Source organism: Hemitrygon akajei, chromosome 6 (genome assembly GCF_048418815.1).
Source record: "Hemitrygon akajei chromosome 6, sHemAka1.3, whole genome shotgun sequence".
Lineage (NCBI taxonomy): Eukaryota > Metazoa > Chordata > Chondrichthyes > Myliobatiformes > Dasyatidae > Hemitrygon > Hemitrygon akajei.
The window spans coordinates 163,604,203-163,621,088 of NC_133129.1; the positions used below are offsets into that span (position 1 = coordinate 163,604,203).

The window sequence follows — 16,886 nt, forward strand, 5'->3', positions numbered from 1 at the left end:
GCCCCCGAGGACAGCTACCAAAGTGATCTGCATCTCGGTCATCCCCGAGGCCGAAGAACGCAGGTGTTTCCAACGAGTGGACATTCGTAAGGCTGCGGGACCGGACAGCATCCCAGGGTAGGAACTCAGAATGTGCATGGCACAACTGGCAGATGTGTTTACAGATGTTTTTAATCTCTCCCTCTCCTAGTGTAGAGTGCCTTCTGCTTCAAAACAGCCACCATTGTTCCCGTACCTAAAAAGACCAAGGTAACATGCCTGAACGACTGACGTCCTGTCACACTCACCACAATAATAAGCAAATGCTTTGAGAGGCTGGTCAAGGATTACATCTGCAGTACGCTACCACCCACACTGGACCCTCTACAATTTGCCTACCAACACAACCAACCAACAGATGACGCAATAGCCACAGCTCTGCGCACCATTCTTACACGTCTGAAGAAGAAGGATGCTTATGTGAGAACGCTGTTCTTGGACTACAGTTCAGCATTCAACCCATAATTCCCACCAGGCTCGACAAGAAGCTCAGAGACCTTGGCCTTGACCCTGCCTTGTGCAGCTGGATTCTGAACTTCCTGTCAGATCGCTGGCAGGAAGAGTGGTAAGAGTGGATCCCCCACCTCTACACCTCTGACCCTCAACACAGGAACCCCTCAGGGTTGTGTACTAAGACCCTTTAACTCTCTGTATATCCATGACTATGTTGCCACCCACAGCTCCAATCTGCTAACTAAATTTGCTGATGATACTACATTGATTGGCCTAATCTCAAATAATAATGAGGCAGCCTACAGAGAAGAGGTTATCATCCTGACACAGTGCTGTCAAGAAAACAACCTGTCCCTCAATGTCACAAAAACAAAGGAGCTGGTTGTGGACTACAGGAGGAATGGAGACAGGCTAACCCCTATAGACATCAATGGATCGGGGGTCAAGAGGGTGAACACCTTTAAGTTCCTTGCCATTAACATCACCGAGGATCTCACGTGGTCTGTACATACCCGCTGTGTGTTGAACAAAGCACAACAGCGCCTCTTCCACCCCAGATGGTTGAAGAAGTCTGGCATGAGTCCAAATCATGAGGACTTCCTACAGGGGCACAATTGAGAGCATCCTGACTGGCTGCATCACTGCCTGGTATGGGAACTATACTTCAATCGCAGGACTCTGCAGAGAGTGGTGTGGACAGCCCAGCACAACTGTAGATATGAACTCCCACTATTCAAAAAATTTACACAGTTGTGTAAAAAGGGCTTGAAGGATCATTGGGGACTCAAGTCACCCCAACTTCAAACTGTTCTAGCTGCTACCATCTGGGAAACGGTACCACAGTATTAAAGCCAGGACCAACAGGCTCTGGGACAGCTTCTTCCACCAGGCCATCAGACTGATTAATTCACGCTGATACATTCGTATTTCTGTGCTATATTGACTTCTTGTTGTACATACTATTTATTGCAAATTACTATAAATTGCACATTGCAAATTTAGAAGGAGATATAACGTAAAGAATTTTACTCCTCATGTATGTTAAGGATGTAAGAAATAAAGTCAATTCAACTGAATTCATTTGGCGCGATCTGTTAGTGGTTTTTTGTGCGAGGGAGGGGGGTTTGAGGTTTGCAAGATTTGGTTTTTTTTGCACAGAGTGGGGTTGATGTTTTACTTTGAATGACTTACATGGTTTTCTTTGCCATGGAAGTAATTTTTTGTGGCTATCTGGAGAAGTTGAATCTCAGAGTTGTATACTGCATACGTACTTCGATAATAAATGAATCTTTGAACTTTTTCAATCATTGCCAGTAATTGTTAGAACCGAGTAGCAGACCTCCATTTGTGCTGTGTTAATAGAGTGTGAATGACAAGATGTTGCTGACTATTATTTGTAATTTTCTGATAAATATTTAAGAAGCAAACTATTAAACAACTTTTGATGGTGAGCGGGGCAGTGGTTCAATGGTAAGAAAAAATGCTGCAGAGGAAGGATTTTCAGCCCAGGATTGCTGTGGATCTGGACGGGACCCCGTTTCAGAACACATTTATGGCCAGTTTCATGAGGAAAAGCAAACTGCAACTTTTATGCAGAAGCCAATCTAAGACAACAGCTGAATTCTATTTTTAATGTTTAGATTAGGTTACAGACCAAATGTTCATTTTGGCTCTGTGATTCACAAGGGAAGTGGGAACTGTCTGGTCTTGACAGAATCTCATAAAGTTTACATTTTACCTTGCTTTAAGTACTGAGCAGAGTAAAGAATAGGAGTTTACTGCGTCTTCCAAATTTTCAAGACTTTCAATTTGGATGTTGTGAGCTTTCGTAGAATGAAAAACATCAGCACGCTCTAGAGGCTTCTAATGATGAATTTGTTAAAACAAAACACTTTCAAAAATTAACCTTTTATGTTCGGTTCCCGCTGTTCCTAGGCTTCAAGCTTGGAGACACCAGATGTTTCGTTTGTGGACTACCTTCTTTCTGTAAACAGATCCCTTGTGATCAAAACATTCTCATAATTGAAGCACAAGATTCAACTTGTGTTCTATAACTCTATGTGAATGAACTTTAATTTTAATTTCATCATAGATCTGTAATTAAAGGGAGGCTGTTTGACCCACTGTGTCTGTACTGGTCTGAGGCTGGATGGTTGAGTGCAGTGTTAATATTTCCTTGTTTGTGATGTCTGCACTCAATCTATGGAAATTGCACTTAGTCTCTGCCACCGTAAATTGACCCAACTATGTAGAACTTACGGGATTATCAAAATTGAGTGGCTGATTTTCAGTGTAGACTCAGTGAGTCAAAGAGCTGGACTCAGTGATGGATTTCTCCGATTTGAACCAGAGGTTACTGTGTCAATGTTAGTAATCGGCTGTTCAAGTCAGAGACGAGAAACGTGTATACTCAGAGGATGGCAGATTTTTGGAATTTTCTATCACAGTTGAATTTAGAGGCTATGTACCAGAGTATATTCAAGAAAGAACAGGAAAGTGGTATTGAAAATTAACAGATGTACTGTTGTAGACAGCAGCCTTCCGCTACAGAATGACGTTCATGAGTTGATAGGTTGTACGGAAAACTAGATAGAATTTAATACTGGAAAGAAAATAAGGCGATGCATTTTGGAAAAGCCAATAAGGCTAGGGCATAAACTTTGAATGGCTGGACCTTGGAAGTATGGGGAGGACAAGGAACTAGATGTATATGACCTAGGATCCCTGAAGGTAGTAGTCGAGGTAGATAAGGTGGTTCAGGCAGCATAGGAAATACTCGCCTTTATTCACTCGATATGGAATATAAGAGCAGGGGGTTTTGTGGTACAACTATGTAAAACATTAAGTTTGGCACAGCTAGATTATTGTATGTAACTCTGGTCACCACATTATAACAAGAACATCATTGCACTGGAAAATGGTGCAGAGGTGATTCACCAGGAGTTTCCTGTGGATGGAGTGGTTTGCTATGAGCAGAGACTGGATTTGTTTTCCTGGAGTACAGAAGACTGAGGAGAATATCTGACTAAGGTCATAAAATTATGAGAGGCATAGATGGGGCGGAGAATAAGAAACTTACTTTCTAAACTAACGTTTCTCCTGAGCATAAGAGTATATTAAGGAATAGGAGATTTTGAAGACATTTGAAGATGTCAACCGCTCACTCCCCCCCCTCCCCCACCACCCACACACACACAACAGCCGGGATCTTACTGAATGGCAGTGCTGGCAAAATGGGTCAAAATGCATACGCTTCCTTTAGTTTCCTCTGTATCATTACCCTGCAGGTACAAATTCAAATGTATTTTAAAACGATGTTAGTTTCTACATCCACCAACCTCTCAAGCTGTGAATTCCAGAACACTTTCACTCCCTGGGTGGAAAAGAAATATTACTCAATTAGAACATCATTATAGTAAGGCAAATGGATCATTATTGTTTATTCCAAGCCCTTTTATACATGTCAATTAAATCTGTCCTTAGCCTCCCATGAATCGAAGAGCCAGTCTTTGCTCCTATCTACATTTTACCAGCATTGTCATATTTTCATCTACACTCACTCCAGTGCAGTGTGATGTGGTGACTCAAACCACGATCCATCCTCTCTGCTGAATTGCTCTTTTATTAATCATAGTTTAATTTTTAAAGAATCTCAGTACAGTGGTAATATGTGGAATACTTTTCCTTTGTTTTGGAAGAGTTTACATGCAATTTAACTTCTGAATCTGAAAACTTCAAATTCCATTCAGCATTTTGGCACATGATTGAAGTTAATCACAGAGTCACACAACACAGAAGCGGGCTTTCCAACTTACCATGTCTTTGCCAACCATCAAGTACTTACCTAAATTACCCTCAGTTTCTCACACTCGGTCGGCAACCATCCATTCCTCGTTGATTCCAAGCCCTCATTTAAAAGCTCAAATCAACATACAATATGGTGGAGGAACTCAGCAGCTAGGGCAGCATCCATGGAGAGGAGTAAACAGTTAATGTTGTGGGCTGAGACTCTTCAGGACTGGAAAGGAAGGGGGAAGAAGTCTTCTCAAATATTGTGCAAGTATCCAACTCCTCCAACTTCTCAGGGAAGGTTCTGACAAACACAAGAAAATATGCATATGCTGGAAATCCAAGCAGCACACATAAAATGCTGGAGGAACTATGGAAAAGAACAAACAGTTAGCGTTTTGGGTCGACACCCTTCATCAGGACTGAGAAGGGTCTCAGCCCGAAACGTCGTCTGCTGGGTTCCTCCAGCATTTTGTGTGTATTTTTCAGCGAAGATTTTCCAGTTGTCAGCCATTTCCGTGGTGTGTTTGTATGTCTGGGGTGGAGGGGGTGGGGGGAGACTTCTTCCTCAAGTGCCTTCAAAATCTCCAACTCCTTAACTTAAATCAAACTCTCTGAAAATGTACTCTTATGCTAATGAGGAAAGTTAGTTTAGAGAGTAAGCTTCTTATTCTCTACCCCAGTTGTGCCTCTCGTAATTTTAATTTTAGTCAAATATCTTCCTCAGTTTTTTGTACTCCAAGGAAAACAAGTCCAGTTTCTGCTCATAGCCAAACACACCAGTCAAAGGAAACTCCTGGTGAATCACCTCTACACCATGTTCCAGTGCGATGACGTTTTTGTTTTAGTGTGGTGAGCAGAATTAATTAAATACTCTAGCTATGCCAAACCCAATATTTTACATAGTTGTACCACAAAACCCCCTGCTCTTGAATTCCATATCGAGTGAATAAAAGTGAGTATTTCCTATGCTGACTGAACCACCTTATCTACCTGCACTACTGCCTTCAGGGATCCTAGGTCACATACATCTAGCTCCTTGTTCAAAAGTTCAAAGTAAGTTTACTATCAAACTACATATATGTCATCATCTACAGCCCTGAGATTAATTTTTTTGCGGGCATACTCAATAAATCTATAGAATAATAGTCTGAGGCCTTTGTCGGTCAGAGTTGACCATGGATGTTGTGTCCTAGCTGTCTAGATAAGCAAGCCTGGGTAGTACAAAAGGGCTAGCAAGCTGTTGCCAATGTAGGAAGCTCCCTCTCTCCATGCACCTGATGAACCCAAAGGAATAGCAGAGGCCGATACTGTTTGGCACGATTAGCGTCACAGGAGTTGCCAATCAGCATTAAACTCAGCTTAAGACTGCCGTAGGGACTCCAGCTCTGGATTTTTCCCATGGGGTTTTACTCCTGAAGCCTTCCCCATAAATGGGTATAGCCACAAGGCAGCGGAGGTTTGAGATCAGAGTTTTCCTTCTCCTGGATGAGCTGCCAACTACCTCTGATGACCCCCATCTGCCTGAAGTGACTGGTTTTAAAGCACCAGTACCCCACCTTAGCCCCTTCTCCTGCTAGTAGAAACGGTTTCGTTGGGCTTATTATCTTAAGCCACACGTGAAGTCAGGCGTTGGACTTTGTTGTCAGAGGCTATTTGAGGCGCCTGCCATTGGGAGTATTTAATGGGTGGTGGGAGCGCGTTCCCATTACCATTCCCTGTCTATAACAACCTTAAGGAACCATAGAATAATAACCATAACAGAATCAATGAAAGACCACCCAACTTGTGCAAAACCAGTGTACAAAAGTCAACAAACTGTACCAATACATAAAGAATGAAATAATAGCAATAAATATATAAGCAATGAATATCAAGAACGTGAGATGAAGAGTCCTTGAAAGTGAGTCCATTGGTTGTGGGAACATTTCAATGATGGGCAAGTGAAGGTGAGTGAGGATATCCCCTTTGGTTCAAGAGCCTGATAGTTAGTTCTTCTCATGTGTCCTAGGGTGCAACCATTCAATATGCATTCCTAGCCTTCTTGGCTTTTCCAAATTGCGTTACCTTGAAGCTTTTTCAGAATTAAATTCCACCTAGTTTTCCTGCTTAACCTATCAACTCATCAACATCATTCAGTAACCGAAGACTACTGTCTGCAACAGTAAAACTGTCAATTTTCAAATCATCTGTGAACTTACTATTTAATATTTCCTGTAACTCTCATCTAGATCACAAAGTACCAGCAGTCCCTGTGGTACACTAGTAGGTTCAAACTGTTTGTGGCAGAATCAACTGTCAACTATCAGCTTCTATCTCTGATCAGCAGGGCACTTCAATATCAGTATGAAGTGCTGCAACTGGTATAAATTTTAAGCAGATGAACCATTAGTTTAAACATTTTGTTTAAAGTCCAAAAACACATTTCGCAAGATCAATTGACAGTTTTACTGATTTCCTCAGTGATGTTCCTCCATCAACATACCGCATGAAAAAATTAACTTCTGATTTTATTTACCCACTGTTCTTGACCATGCTGCATGCAAATTGATTGTTATGTTTGATTGCAATGGTAACAGTAACTTTTATAGTAGTACATCTAACAAAAAAAATTGCATTGTAATTGAAGTGCTTTGGAACGTACTCATGAAGTGTGATATTATTGCAACCTTTCCAACTTTATTTGAATGCCCATTGTCTTCTTTCAATACAACTGTTGAAAATCATGAATTGGAGGCAGCTCTGAACAAGAATTATAATTTGCTTTAAATCAGATCGACAGCATTGGGGTTCAGAGCTCAAGATTCCCACCGCCAGCTTTGATGAAGTGTTGACTAATGATGAAGTTGCCTATGAATGGCTGTGCAATCTGCGTAGAATTGGACTTGTGCAACTGAAGAACGCTCCTGTGGAAGAAGGGCAACTGGCCAGACTGGGAAAGAGGATTGGCTACGTAAGACTGACCTTTTATGGGTAGGTGAGAAATATAATTCTAAAGCTGATAATATGCTACAACAAAATACAGTTATCTGCTGATCATTTACCATGGCTGTAACACCTCCCCATGAGATACCTCAACCAATACACAGTTTATCTATTTTAATATTCACAGAAAAGATTTTCTAAATCATCTATTTGTTTTAAAATTGGAAACCATGGACTGTGTTAGCAGATTGTGTACTTATCTCCATAAATAAACAGTCTTAAAAGTACCTACGATTTGTGCACTGTACTGTATAACAGAGCAAACACGAGGAAATCTGCAGATGCTGGAAATTCAAACAACAACACACACAAAATGCTGGTAGAACACAGCAGGCCAGGCAGCATCGATAGGGAGAAGCACTGTTGACGTTTCGGGCCGAGACCCTTCGTCAGGACTGTATAACAGAGATTAAATTGATTCAGAAGATTATGTTCATGCAAAAATTTTATTTGAAGTAAAGATCACTGAAAGTACAGTACTTTGCAAAAATCTAAGGCACATGTAAAAAAATCTGTAGAGCAAAGATGCTTTCAAAAATAATGAAATGAGAAGTTTGTAAGTATCAAAAATTTACTATAAAGAGCAGTAAGCAGTCTTAAAAAAACTAAATCAATATCTGATGTAACCACATTTTGCCTTTAAACCTGCATCAATTCTTTCATGCAGTTTTATATGACAATCGGCTGCTAGGTTGTTCCAAGCATCCTGGAGAACTTGCCACTGTTCTGCAGACTTTGGCTGTCTCATTTGCTTCTGTCTCTCCAGGTAATCCCAGACAGCCTCGATGATGTTGAAATCAGGGCTCTGTGGAGGTCACACCATCTGTTGTAGAACTCCTTGTTCTTCTTTTCACTGGAGGTAGTCCTTTATGACCTTGGTTGTGTGTTTGGGGTCACTGTCTTGCTGCAGAATGAAGATGGGACCAATCAGACACTTCCCTAAAGGTATTGCATGATGGATGAGATGTACTTCTCAGCATTGAAGATTCCATTAATTCTGACCAAATCACCAACTCCATTTGCAGAATTGCGGCCTGAAACATTCTGGGAACTTCTGCATGCTTCACTGTTGGCTAGACACTCATCCATGTAGTGCTGTCCAGATCTACTACAAACTGCCTCCTGCTTGAGTCAAAAATTTCTAATTTTCACTTGAGCACTTGTTCAGCACCCTAGTCCTTATGTTCATAGGTAGGTCTCATGGCTTTGTTTCCACTTGGCTTTTTGTCAGCAACTCTTCCATGATGACCACTTCAGACAAGACTTCTCTGGTCTAAAGAGGGGTATACTTGGGTTCCAGTGGTTTCTCTGAGTTCAGAGCTGATAGAGTGCTGTACTTCTTCCCGTTTAGAAGGGACATCAGTTTGATTTGCGGTACCTCTCAACTGCTACACCCAGTTTCCATGGCCGACCATTGCATTTCTGGTCCGCAGCTTTGCAGTTTTTTCTTTGTGGTTCTTCAGGAGAGCTTGGATGGCACATCTTGAAACTCCTCTCAGCCACGAAGTTTCTGCTAGGAGAGACCTTGCTGTTGCAGGATGACTAGCTTGTCTTGTTGCTGTGCTCATTTTTGCCATGGTGTAAGAATTGAAGGTTAAGCTGTTACAGCTGCTGCCCTTCACCTTTTAGTTTGATTGTCGTTCACCCCGTTTGATTGCTTCTACATCCATTTCTGTTGCAGTCGTCCAGTTTAGTTCATTCAGCTCTTCATGTCTTTGATCATTAGCATCCTGTTTGTTATCTTCGTTTAATCATGCACTGGACTATTTACTTTTAATATGTTACTTTCTTTAATGAAATACAAACATTTCTCTGTAGCATTTAATTTTTTGGAAAGTGAATGTTTGGAAATCTAAAACTTGCTCCTTTCTACTGACATACTAATGTAAAAGAAAAAAAAATTCTTCCTAAAACAAAATTTATTTTAAAAAAAATCTATGGTGCTGAAGACTTTTGCCCAGTAATGAAATTTCTAAAAATGCATTATGAAAACAAATATTGACTCCATGGAAGTAATTTGCGAGTGCGCTCAAAGGCTTTATGAAAAAGACAGCTAGTTAAAGCATACAAAGTGGCCAAGTGAGAAAAGACTTCCACAAATTAGATGGGTAGGGGTTTGCAAATCATGATGGATTAATTGGAGGGCATTGTAGAGGTGAAGCATCACAAATCTATAGATAGATTTTAAACAAAGAACACAAATTTTGGATTGAAATCAGTTAGTTAATAAGCATAAACAGATTAGCAGGACTTATTGAACCTACACAAGGCATCTTCAGACAAGTTATGACCCACAGTGAACAGCCATTTGGGCAAGCAAACTAATCAGGACATGGAAGTAAAATATGTTTTCTACAGTGAACAGCTGGAGGTAATTAAAGTGACCAATGTATAAAGAAAATAAGGTAAAGATGGTGTTTTCAGAGGATGTATTGGGATCATATTTTGAGTTGAAATGTGCAAAGAGTAGCATTTCAAGATTAATCAAATGTAAATCAGATGCACGTCAAAGAGAGGTCAAAGGTAACAGGAAAGTACATAGTTAATGGTAAGATCCTTAAGAGCATTGATGTATGGAGGGATCTTGGCAGGGTGGGGGTCAGTGGAGTCCAAGTCCTCAGCGCCTTGAGAGTCTGCCAAGTTAGGCGCGATCTTTCATTGATTCTATTGTGCTTTTGGATTCATTGTTGATGCCTACAAGAAAACAAATCTCAGGATTATATATGGTGACATATATGTACTTTGATAATAAATTTACTTGGAACTTGTAAGTAGAGAGGGTGGTAATGAAGGCGTATGGTTTACTCGCCTTCATTTGTTGGAGCATTAAGTATGAGTTAGGAAGTCATGTTGAAAATATATAAAGCTTTGGTTCAGCCATATTGGAGTATTGTGTGCATTTCTGGTCACGCCATTACAAGAAGGATGTGCGGACTTTTTAAAGGGTGCAGAAAAGGTTTAGTAAAATGCTACTTGGATTGGAGAGTATGAACTATAAGGAACGGTTGTGTTGTTTTCTCTGAAGTGTTGGTGGATGCCAGAAGTTTATAAAATTATAAGAGTCTTTGACAGTAAGTATCGGTTGCCAAGGAAAGAAATGCCGAGTACGAGAGGGAATGCACCTAAACCATGTAGGGGAAGTTTAGAGGAGACGTGTGAGGCAAGTGTTTCTTTTTGTACAAAATGTAGAGGATGCCTGGAAGACGCTGCCAGAGGAAGTGATAGAAGTGGGTTTGATAAGTGATGGGCTGAAAGGCCTCTTCCTGAGCTGCACAGTTTTATATTGTATTTCATCACTTTTCTAAATATGTACCATGATCTTAGCAGTTCCTTTATCATTTTCCCACTTTTAGATTTCACCTCTTCTGTGAGTTCATCTATACGATTCAGTTTCTTCTATTCTACTGTTCTTCCTGTTTCCAGTTCTTGCCCTCCAGTATTTGACATTTCCATCCTGGGAGAAAGAATGATTATCTAACCTATCTGTGGCTCTCATAATTGTATGCACTTCTATTATGTCACCTCTCAGCTTCTGGTACTTCAAAGGAAATAATCCAAGTTTGTCCACTCTCCCTTTCTAGCTAATAGCCTCCGATACAACGACATCCTGATGAACAACATCTGCACTCTCTCAAAAGTCTCTACATCTTCCCTGTAATGCAGTGACAGAATTGCACATAATACATCAAATGTAGTCAAACAAAAGTTATACACAGTTGCAGCATGACTTGTTGATTTTTATTCTCATTGTATGACATATTTCATTTTTATCGTGCTGTCTACACGTTGCCACTTTCAGAGAGCTATGAACTTGCACCATAGAATCCCTCTTACCATCAGTGATCCTTGGGGTCCTGCCATTAGGTTCCAAGGGCACAGCCTCAGAATAAAGGCCTTTAAAACTGAGATGAAGAATTTCTTTGGAGGATTGTGAATATGTTGAATTTGTTAGCAGAGAGAATGTGGAGGAAAAGTTATTGGATAGCCCTCCATTGATTATTCGGGGGATTAAGAGTTATGGGGAGAATGCGGGTGAATAGGGTTAGAAACAGAACAGCCATGATTGAATGATGGAACGGATTCAATGGGCTACATGGCCTAATTTTGGTCCAGTATCTTATGGCCTTAATTACTCTGTACAGATATCAGAAAGTATACATGTGGTCTTGATTTTGAAACAAAGAAATTTATAGACTGGTACATTTAAAAAAAAGAGGATGAGAGTTGGACGGAGAGAGAATAAGACAAAGTCCGGATGGTTGGTTATAAGAGAAATCGAATACCGAGTCGTTCTCATTCTCAAATGATTTAGAAAGAATAATGGAGAAAGTTGCCCCTTAAGGCAAAGCATCATAAAACTTTTCTACCAATTGATGACTGTATGGGATGGTAAATAACTAATTTGCTTACAATAATACTGACAATCGTTGGGTAGAGCAGCAATGACTGATACATTAGTGATTGATGGAGCCATTTTACAGAATTAATTGGAACAAGCAATATTAGGAATACATAAAGCTGATTTAAGACCATCTCATTCATTCTCCCACTCTCTCTCCCATCCCCCTCTCTTCCCCCCTCCACCTCGCCCCCTCTCCCTTCCCCTCTTGTGCTCTCTCGCAGGCTATACCTTTTAAAGAGCAAGCACTTTTGTTCCAAGTTATTTGCATTCAGCACCAGTCTTTACTGGCTCCTTTGTGCATAGCTTGCTCAGTTATTAATTGGCGATGAAAACTCCTGAATGTGTTAATGTTTAAAAGTACTTTTTTACGAAGTTCTACAAGCATAACACTTAAGTAATTTAGTTCTAATGGCCACATGAAAATGGAATTGAAATGAGAAAAAAATAAAAGTGGGAATGAAAAGTAATCTCAATGAACTGTTCAATAATCTGTTGGGGTTTGACAGATATGATTCTGAGGTGTTTCTTTTGGCCGGAGAATCCAGAATTAGAAAGCTTAGTTTCAGGATAAGGGATCAACTAAAGAGTAAAATGTGGAGCAACTTCTTCATTCGGGGGATTGTGAAATTGTGTATTTCTTTACTGCAAAAATCTATGAAAGTTAACTCATTGAGGATATTATTACTGAGTTTGATAGATTTTTGGATTCTGAGGAATGCAGGTGCTTTTGGAAGCAGTCAAGAAAATGAATAAGGCTGAAGATAGATCAGGATATTGACTGGTGGAGCAAACCTGCAGGCCCATAATTTTCCCAAGTCTTATCTTATTTTAGGAGACATAAAGTTAGATCAGCTACTTTATTGAAATAAGGCAAAATTCAGTTGCAGTAATCGCTGTTTGAGGCTTGAGAAAAGATAAGTGCTCGTAAAATAAATGCCCATCCAAAAGAGGACTCTCTAAACTCCAGAGTTCTGAAGCTGTTATGAAAGGTGGTTAATTGCTGATCTTTTTTTCTCAGCTAAGCACTTTGAGCAAAGTAGATAATAAAATATAATTTGTCTTTGTAACACTTAGCATTGCCTTATCCAATATAATCAGTGCCTGAATCCTGCAGAGGATTCTAGATTTCCTTCAGAATATTGTTTATTTGACAAGATGTAAATAGTTTATAATGGCTTTGAACTCATTCTGCCCAAATAAAAAGATGTTGTTACAGCTGGGTTATCAGTGTGTACAAACAACAACACAAGTTTAGCTCAATCCGCAGTCCTGAAGGGTCAGAAATAATAAATGTTAGCATAGCTCTAAGGACCACATAAATGCATGATAAAAACAGCTTCTTATGAACTCATTATGCTCTTAATCATGATTACGAAGATAAACCACTTCTACCACCATGGCATCACAAATCTCTACCCTGTTACAGACCCTCATCCAAGCTTTTGGTGTCTCAAGACCCGTTCGTCTATACAGTGCCCTCATCTTCTACTTTCGGTAAACATAGCTCTACCTGCAGATTTACTGTTCACATACTAATTGTTGCCATTTTCCCTTTACCCGTCAGATCTGCTTTTGCTGACTTGCATTGTGTCCTTGTCCACCAGTGCATAATTTTTTATTTCTCTTCAGGCCAAGGCCTTGATCTTCCCCGACTCTGGCTATTTCCTGTCCAGCCTTCTAAGAACTGTGAATTCGCCAACTGCTGGGCTCTTTGGACCTCCTCCCTCCCACTCACTCCGTCCACAGTTCATGAACTGCTTCTTCCCTAATCCTCTCCACACCTCTCTCCTCATCTTCATCAACGTTTGGCTCTTTCTTTGGCTTTAGCATAATTTTTGACAGATTTTTCCTATGTCTATGAGGATATTGAGACATTATACATAAAAAGGAGAAGTAAATTCTCCTTATTAACTTATTAAATCTGAACCAAAACCAAAAGGTGCTGGAAGTACCTTTGTCAGATTGCTTCAGGCAGTCTGCTGGAGTGATCTGGATGTCCATTCTAGACTGAAGCAAGAACGAAATGATCTTTCCTTCAAAAATTATAATCAGAGAAGACTACAGCACAGAAACAAGACCTTTGGGCCATCTAGTCCATGCCAAACTATTAATCTGCCTAGTCCCATTGACTTGCACCTAGACTGCAGCCGTCCATACCCATCCCATCCAAATTTCTTTTAACCCTTACATACTTTTCGGGTCAAATTTGACCCATTTTGACATTTGACTGCAGTAAAAACACCCTAAACACCATTTTTTTTAGCCATAATTTGATGACTTCTTCCTAAAGTGACCCAAAATGCACAAAAATGAAAATATTTAAAAATTTTATACTTTTGTACAGGTGCTATAAAATTTTGTGCATCAAGACTGCTCCGGGTCCAATTTGACCTATATGTATTAAAATGGATTTTAGATCTCTGAAACACTAATTAAGGATTAATCATCCATTTATTAATGTCAGATATGCTATTTATACATTCTAAGTAGATCTGTAGTTCAAAACTTGGTATTTATGAGGGGATTCAGGGGCCAGGTCAAAATTAACCTGGACCATACCGTGAAGGTATAGAATATGAACAGTATGTAAGGGTTAAATGTTGAAGTTGAACACACATCAACCACTTCCACTGGCGGCTCATTCCACACTTTCACCATCCTCCGAGTGAAGAAGAGATCCCCCCAAGTTCCCTTTAAATATTTCACCTTTCGCCCTTAACCCATAACTTCTAGTTCAAGTTTCACCCAACCTCAGTGGAGAAAGCCTGCTTGCATTTTCCCTATCTCTACTCCTCATAATTTTGTATACCACCATCAAATCTCCCCTCATTCTCCTACACTTGATGGGTAAAATGCAATTTAATCAAAGTAGCCATTGCCCTCTTATAATAAATCACCCGGTTTGACAGCAGAGGAAATGATAGATTGCAATACTTCAAAATGGCATTTGTTTGACAGATCAGCAGGACTGTTTGATGCAGAAGAAAACACTGAATTTTCCAGTAATCCTTGAGCATTAGGCTGTAATAGTGAGGGATATGATGCAGCAAGTAAGTATGATGTAGTCAGTTTGAATTATAGGGTGCCTGAAGCCTAGATCTGTGTTTGCTGGGTTGGTTGTAGTGCCAAAAGAAGTTGTAGAGAAGATACAAATTAGGATCAGGAAAAGGCTACTTGACCCTCTGAACGTTCGTCACCATTTGATATTATCATGAATGATCTGACATCTGATCTATGCTCCTATCTATTTGCAGTTATCTCTCTCCTTTGCTAACAGGGAATACAGTGGATTACAGATAATAGGTCTGTCGAATAATTGGGGCAGCCACTTATTTGGGGTTATTCTTAAGGAAGAAAAACGAATCAAGAAAATATCCCAGATTCCCTTTGTTTTATTTGGGACGCCATGCTGCTTAATTGGGATAGAGAACTGTTGCTGAACAGTTTCTAGCTAACATTGGTCACCTGAACTTCTATGGCTGTTAGACGCTACACTGGGCTTAGAGCAAACAGTTTTTAAATAGTCAGTTGTGTCAATTTGTCTTCAAAAAGCAGTGATTTTTGTCACTTGTAGTTGGCGAAAAATGAGCAGAAATGTTTTGCTCATTGCGGTTTCAAGCATTCAGACTTAGAACTGCCAGAAATGGCTTGAGGTGTAAAGGAAACAATTTCTGTACTTCAGAAAGTTAGGAACTATGATGAATTGAAAGGTATTGACAATCGTGTTGAATGTTCTAATAAAAATGAAGATTTGGAGGATGCGATCATTGAAAGCAGTCCATTATCTGCACTAGGTGCCTGCTAAATTTTATTTATGTTCAATCAAAAGAACACAGCAGCGTGTTGGTTATCCATCGTATCAGATGATGACAGTGAAACCTCTGTGAGTGAGTCTTTAAAGTGGAAAAGCCTTTGCACTGGGACAGTCCCACTCTCTTGACCTCTGAAGTTTGGGTCTAGTAGTATGAATGGACATCACAAGCTGGGGTCTTCCTTGGTTATAGTGGATAACCATGACTTCTTCTATGCCTTATCATGCCCTTTGCTCTCCACAAGGTGTTGCAGAACCGCCTCCTTGACCATTGGATTTCATAGTTGATTTAATCTGCCCAATCTGCTGGAGCTGACATCACATGCTAGGACAGGTATGTCCCTATTTCACTGTGTTATGAGGCCCACCCTCTACCCTCACCTGCTTTAGCCCGCTTGTTGAAGCAATTTACCCTGGGTGTGGTTCCTGTCACTCACATGCAAGCAGCTACTTGGAGCCACAGGTGAGAGCTGACTGTCCAGTGAGGTCAAAGGTGAGTGAACTGTCCCAGAATAGATGGAACAAGCCCTTCACCAGAGAGGCTACCCCTCCCTTGCCACCCAGTGCTTGGCAGCTTACTCTGTTATGATCTTATAGTTCTGTAGTAGCATCAGTAGTGTTCTAACTTGTTCTGTATTTCATTTAAATACATCATTTATTACGTAGTCTGCCTTTTTTATACCTTTTCAATTATTTCCATAAAACTTGAGCTAATTGGGCCAAAATGTACTGGTCCCAATATGTCCCAATTAACTGGAATCAACTGTATCTCTAATTTGCCATAAAGATTTTCAAAGGCTCAAATATTCTCTGGAAAAGGAAAGAGATGTTCATACCTCAGAGAAAAATATTTCACTTAAATATAAAATCATATAAATTTTGAATGGAAAGGCGTTATTTAAAGAAAAATGTTATTCCAGACGTTACAAGAGCCCCCAGCTATCAAGGAAAGAAGTGTTGAGATTATAGAGAGTAATAGTAAGAGAATTTCAATTTTTTTCTAGAACTGAAGGAAGCAAATCCCATTTAAGAAGGAGCTGAAGATATAATCACCCTGTCAGAAGTGAAGGAACTAGCAGTCCTACATTGTACTCCTTAGACAAAGGTTTGAGATAGCTCAGAGGTGATAAAATGCCACTGAATTCGACTTTTGTTCCTGATTGAGTTATCTGTTACATGGGCCACATCATTTGTCAGATACTATTACTAATTTACCGGGGTCTTGCTCAAGCTTATGATGCTGCAATGAGAAGCTTACAGGGCTCTGTAGTGCCAGAGCATATGGCTGATGGTTTAGAATGGCAAATGATATGAAGCAAAAACTCTATCAGCATTCTCGTATACACTTTGAGCAGGAGTTCCCAAGCTGGGGTCCATGGACCCTTTGGTTAATGGTAGGAGTCATGG

General features: G+C 40.1%; 1 protein-coding gene across 5 annotated transcripts in view; it reads left to right on the forward strand.

The window, feature by feature from the left end:
- Positions 1-16,886, forward strand: part of bbox1 (butyrobetaine (gamma), 2-oxoglutarate dioxygenase (gamma-butyrobetaine hydroxylase) 1) — a 155,444-nt gene that overhangs the window by 65,364 nt on the left and 73,194 nt on the right. For all 5 annotated transcript variants that reach the window (XM_073049695.1, XM_073049699.1, XM_073049698.1 and 2 more), the window contains one exon: positions 7,056-7,254. In XM_073049695.1, the coding sequence (XP_072905796.1) occupies positions 7,056-7,254 (199 nt within the window). The remainder of the gene's footprint in view (positions 1-7,055; positions 7,255-16,886) is intronic.